We start from the raw sequence: 5,289 nt of genomic DNA, 5'->3' as shown, positions 1-5,289 counted from the left end.
AAAATACGGCTTAAGTTGGACTTCTTGCTTGAGAGATTGATTCCTATAATTTTGGGAAATAGAAATTTTAAATTGCATTATTAAATAGATTTCTGTTTCAAACCTGTTTTAACAATGAAATAAAATTGTTGTCATGCGTGCCCTCATGTGCAAGAGGAAGAATTCTGGCCTTTTTCTTGGTTATGTAAAAAATAAAGCTAGTTTTTATCTAGGTATATGAAAGTGTTTTTTTTCTTTAGGTTTTGGTCCTTAAAAGATTATCTAGCAGACAAGCAAGAGGTCCATAATTTTCAACGTTTCAAATTTATTTTATCTCATATAATGCGGTTTCGATAATTTCTCATGCGTTGCATAAATTATTTAATTCTATAACAACGAGTGGATATTTATTACCCTTTAAATCAACAATTTATAACAAATTTACCTTTCATTAGTTACTGTTAAATTAAATCAATATCACGAAAAATCTCAAATTGATACACTTTTTGACAAATAGAAAGTAAAAATTTGGCAATTGCCATGTATCATCTAAATCAACAATTTGACGATAAAATTTAACGAAGATTAACCGAGGGTAAATTTATTACATGTGTACCAATTTATGATAAATTTATCACATGTGTATTAATTTAAAATTTTTAGTAATTAAAAAAAATAATTTATAGCAAATTTATTTTAAGTGTATTAACTTCAGATTTTTTGTAGTATTAATTCAAATTAAAAAAATCACAAGTCTCAAGACTCACAGGGACATATGCGAAATACTTAGCTCTCTCACAGCTGTCTCCCTCTCGTCCTCTTCACACTATAAATACCCCCCTCTCTTCTATTCTGTTTCCCACTTCTCTCTCTCCTCTCTCACTCTCTCTCTTAAAGCTTCGAGGCCACGCCAATGGCTTCTCACTCCCTCGCTCTCTCTCTCTTCTTCCTCCTCTTCTCGTGCTTCATCTCCTCCGCCGCAGCCGCTCTGGTCCAGGAACAGCCCCTGGTTCTCAAGTACCACAACGGAGCTCTTCTGAAGGGCAAAATTACCGTCGACCTCGTCTGGTACGGTCGCTTCACCCCCACCCAGCGATCCGTCATCGTAGACTTCATCCGCTCCCTCGGCTTCGCCCGCTCCCCAACCCCCTCCGCCGCGTCCTGGTGGCGCACCACCGAGAAGTACAAGGGCGGCAGCTCCAACCTTGTTGTCGGACGGCAGGCCCTCCACGGGGCGTACACCCTCGGGAAGTCCCTCAAGGACCGCCACCTCCGCGCCCTCGCCGGGAAGTTCAACGCCGCTCCCGGCACCATCACCGTCGTCCTCACGGCGGCGGACGTCGCCGTTGATGGGTTCTGCATGCGGTGCGGGTCGCACGGGTCGTCCAGGCCCGGGTCCGCGTTCGTGTGGGTCGGGAACTCGGAGACGCAGTGCCCGGGTCAGTGCGCTTGGCCGTTCCACCAGCCCATGTACGGCCCGCAGTCGCCGCCCCTGGTGGCGCCGAGCGGCGACGTCGGGGTAGACGGCATGGTGATCAACCTGGCGACGCTCCTCGCCGGCGCTGTCACGAACCCGTTCCGGAGCGGGTACTTCCAGGGGTCGGCGGAAGCGCCGCTGGAGGCCGTGTCGGCGTGCACGGGGATATACGGGTCGGGTGCGTACCCAGGCTATCCGGGCCGGCTCCTGGTGGACAAGGTGACCGGGGCGAGCTACAACGCCCACGGGATGGGCGGCCGGAAGTTCCTGTTGCCGGCGATGTGGGACCCGGAGACGTCCGCGTGCAAGACCCTCGTGTGATCGGGCCACGTCGACAAAGGAGAAAGATCATCATCATCCATGTACGGTCTGTGCATATCGTCCGGGTGGTTCACTTCACTTTACTGTTACTGTTGTATCAAAACTCTGTCTAGAGTCGGTTCACGGTTGACCGAGTGACCCGAATCGAACCCGGCTCGGTTCAATTCGGACCGGGTTTAGGCCGAGAATTAGCGACGGTCACGGTCAGTGTTGGGTGTCGCGGGGTTCGAGGGATGTGGGATAAAGATGAGCCCACTTATCTTCCTTTGGAGTTTTTTTTTTTTTTTAAATTTTTCTTTGGCGCCTGCTCTGGTAGGAGTGTGAAATGTATTTAAGAAAGGGAAAAATAGAATATATATATATATATATGGAAAGTTTATATTCGCATGGATATGAAGAGTTTATAAATTCGATCTTTCTTGTTGTAATTTATTCCTCCGAGGGCGCGAACAATAACTTATTTTCAGAAATAGATTTAAAATGAAAATTCATTTAAAAAAACAAATTCATTTTTTATTTTCAAGATAATTTAGAAATAAATTCCGAATAAAAATGAAAAATAGAAATATTTTATCGCCCATTCCTTTTCTCTCGCTTGATTCCCCGGCCTCCAAATTCGTTCCATCGGCCGCCGGTAGACATGGTCAAATGAAACCGTGGGCCTGGAATCGCTAGTTTCGGGCTAGTTCCGACTCGTCTTTAAAAAAAAAAAAAAAAAGGAAAGAGGCTTGGGGTAAAAGAGTCATTGGGCCTAGGATCCGGCAGTTTCGAACCGAAGGGCCGATTTCGATTCTACTTTTTTAGGAATCGGAACCGGCCACGTCTGGCCGCCGGTCTACAATTCATCACATGCGTTGAAATCAAGCTAAACCATGTCATGAGAAGGTGGTGTGGCAAAGGCTGATAAATGGAGAGAGATGATAGTTACCGAGGCGCGCCCACAGATGGGCATTTAAAGGGGTACAAAAATATCCGGGACCAAACTTATCCTTCATAAAGCTACTACAACTGTATTAGGTATGTGTTAAAATCAAATTATCAAATCGAATATATTTCCAAATTTGAAGGTATTTACAATATAGGGTGGACTGATATCAATATGGAAAAGTTGCAATTTCGGTTGTAACCCTATTGTATGGATTCCAACTAAAGTCCTAAATCTCTTAATTGTTTCAATACAGTACTAGATTTTTACGTGAAATTTCGGCATAACCATTCGGATCGATCGTCCTCTGTCATTTGCCGATATGGCGATCTAGACATGGCGAGCCATTTCCGTCAAGTTCGTCGAGAAAAAGACATCGTAATTGCATCTACTTTTTCTACTTGTTATATTTTCTATTTGATAGAAGTAACACGCATATAGTTTCTGCTTATATCACTCGAGATAATAAAAAGAAGAAAACTGATGAAAGAGTCGGTTAAATTTGACATGTTAATCGTATTTTATCTGGCATATTTGTTCTATTTTGATGGGATTTTTCGTTTTTAGCCAAGTTCTTCTAATTTTACTGTTCTTCTTTACTGATTTATTGAGTTGGCTTTCTTTGATACTTGTCAAAACAAAAATTAACGAAAGATATAAACTGTAACATAATCAAAATCTCGGCCTCCCAAAGGGAAAAAAAAATTCCTAACTCGGTCACTGATTGAACTATAAAGGTGGGGCTAAAATTAAAAAATAAAAAAATCGACTTAATTTTTGATGAATATTAAAGGTGTGGCTAAAATTAAAAAAATGGACTTAAAAGGCATGGATCCTAATAATATAACGGGTCCCTCATCCCGAGCAAACATTATACCGTCGAAGGATCATTATTCTAGTCGAATTATCATAGCTAGCTCGAACCTCGAATATACTCTAGGTGGTTATATTAATCAAAGAATTATGTAATATTGCTATCCTACGGAGAATGAACCTGAAATTTACCCTATCAAAGCCGGTTCTCCGTTACCTATTTGCCTCGGAATGCTCAATTTCATTACAGAAAACTTGCATGATTAGAGTTCTCGAACCAATTCAAAACTTTCGAATCAAGTTTTACCCCGAGAACCGGTCTTAAAAATCACATAGGACATTCGGAGTCGATTATACCGGTCATTGGTCGGTTTCCGTATTCTTTACTCGAGATTCGAGCCCGTCCTCGCACGAATCAGCTTGGAATCGGGATCGGTCAAATAAGATCCCGTCCGGTTCGATTTTTTTGGGTTACACCGGTCCGACTGCTCACCTCGAATCAAAAGTCAAAACCCAACCCACGAATTTGTCATGTTTCGTCTAATCTTTTTCAGTGTTGAGCGTTAGAATCACCATTTTCAACGACACTATAACTCGACACTTGACAGTGCCGCGAGTCACGACAAAGCCAAACCTATCCATGAAGAGAAGCCATTTCAACGCCTACCTACGAAAGAACCAATAATTTAATTTGACTCGCCCGATCCAAGGATATGTTCGTCTATACGGACCAATAATTGGGACCTGTCCACGTCACGATGGGATGGTGGCCATTTGATCACGCAGATAAAAAAATTATGTGCTTTCTGAATAAAATTATATAATATAATAGACACTTAACTGTAGAGCATTAACATTGCAATAATGACATTCTCCTATTTAAACTAAAAAAAAAATGTTAATGATTGTGTTGTCCGCCGATGTAAGCCTGAATCATATGCTTCAAAATAAAATAACCACGCGATGAGATGGTGGATAAAAGAAAAAGAAATTATGGATGGATTGAAGTCGGGAAAATTATTGAAAAAATCATAAACTTATTATAATTGTGCCAATTCAATTTTAAATTATTTTGTATCAATTCAATTCTAAATATTTTATAACTATGCCAATTCAACCATTCGACTAATTTTGATCGGCCGACAATAACGTGGACGCCGACCTGCTTCCATCGTCCGGTGATATAATATTTTAATATTTTGTTAGTTTTTTATTGGGAAAATGCCAAAAAAGGGTCCCAACTACACTTATTTTCTCAATTAAGGGCCCAAAGTGTAAATTGATTTAAAAAGGGGCCTTGAAGTGCCTTCTTTCGGTTCAAACAAGGGCCCGAATGGGGGCACTTTCGTCTTTTTATATTTTGAGATTTTTTTTCCTCCCTTTTTCCTTCTCTTTTTTCCCTTTTTTTTTTCTTTCCTCTTTTCCTTGCACCTGCGTACGGATGGTTCAGCCCCCGCACCTCTTTTAGCCGCGACTTCCCCGACGGCGACCCCTCGCCCAAGCCGATCGCCTTCCCACCTCGTCCCGCAACGGATGCGTAGGGGGTCCCCCCGGCCCCCCGAGGGAGACTTAGAGTTTTGCCTCAAAGATGCGATCGCTATGCTCTCGGCCGACGAGCTCTTCTCCGACAAGAAAATCATCCCGCTCTAGCTCTCCGCCGCGGAGCCGCCATTGGAAGCGCCCTGTGCGGCGAGCCTCCGGTCGCCAGAGAACAACTCCGAGCGCAACCGGAGGATCAAGATGAACTCCGGCCGCTGGAAGGAGCTCCTCTACC

The 5,289-nt window shown here is 43.0% G+C and overlaps 1 protein-coding gene across 1 annotated transcript; it reads left to right on the top strand.

Moving 5' to 3' along the window:
* The first annotated feature begins 850 nt into the window (after positions 1–850).
* Positions 851–2,168, top strand: LOC115726784 (protein EXORDIUM-like 2). The gene has a single exon (XM_030656817.2). The coding sequence runs from the start codon at positions 893–895 to the stop codon at positions 1,775–1,777; it is 885 nt and encodes a 294-aa protein (XP_030512677.2). The 5' UTR covers positions 851–892; the 3' UTR covers positions 1,778–2,168.
* Positions 2,169–5,289: the final 3,121 nt, after the last annotated feature.

The sequence above is a fragment of the Rhodamnia argentea genome, chromosome 5 (genome assembly GCF_020921035.1).
Source record: "Rhodamnia argentea isolate NSW1041297 chromosome 5, ASM2092103v1, whole genome shotgun sequence".
In the NCBI taxonomy this organism is placed as follows: Eukaryota; Viridiplantae; Streptophyta; class Magnoliopsida; order Myrtales; family Myrtaceae; genus Rhodamnia; species Rhodamnia argentea.
The sequence above is the reverse complement of the archived record's forward strand: the minus strand, read 5'-3'. Positions and strand labels throughout refer to the sequence as shown.

Coding starts and splice junctions, on each gene's coding strand:
- LOC115726784 (XM_030656817.2), top strand. CDS start 893: ATGGCTTCTCACTCCCTCGCTCTCTCTCTCTTCTTCCTCCTCTTCTCG.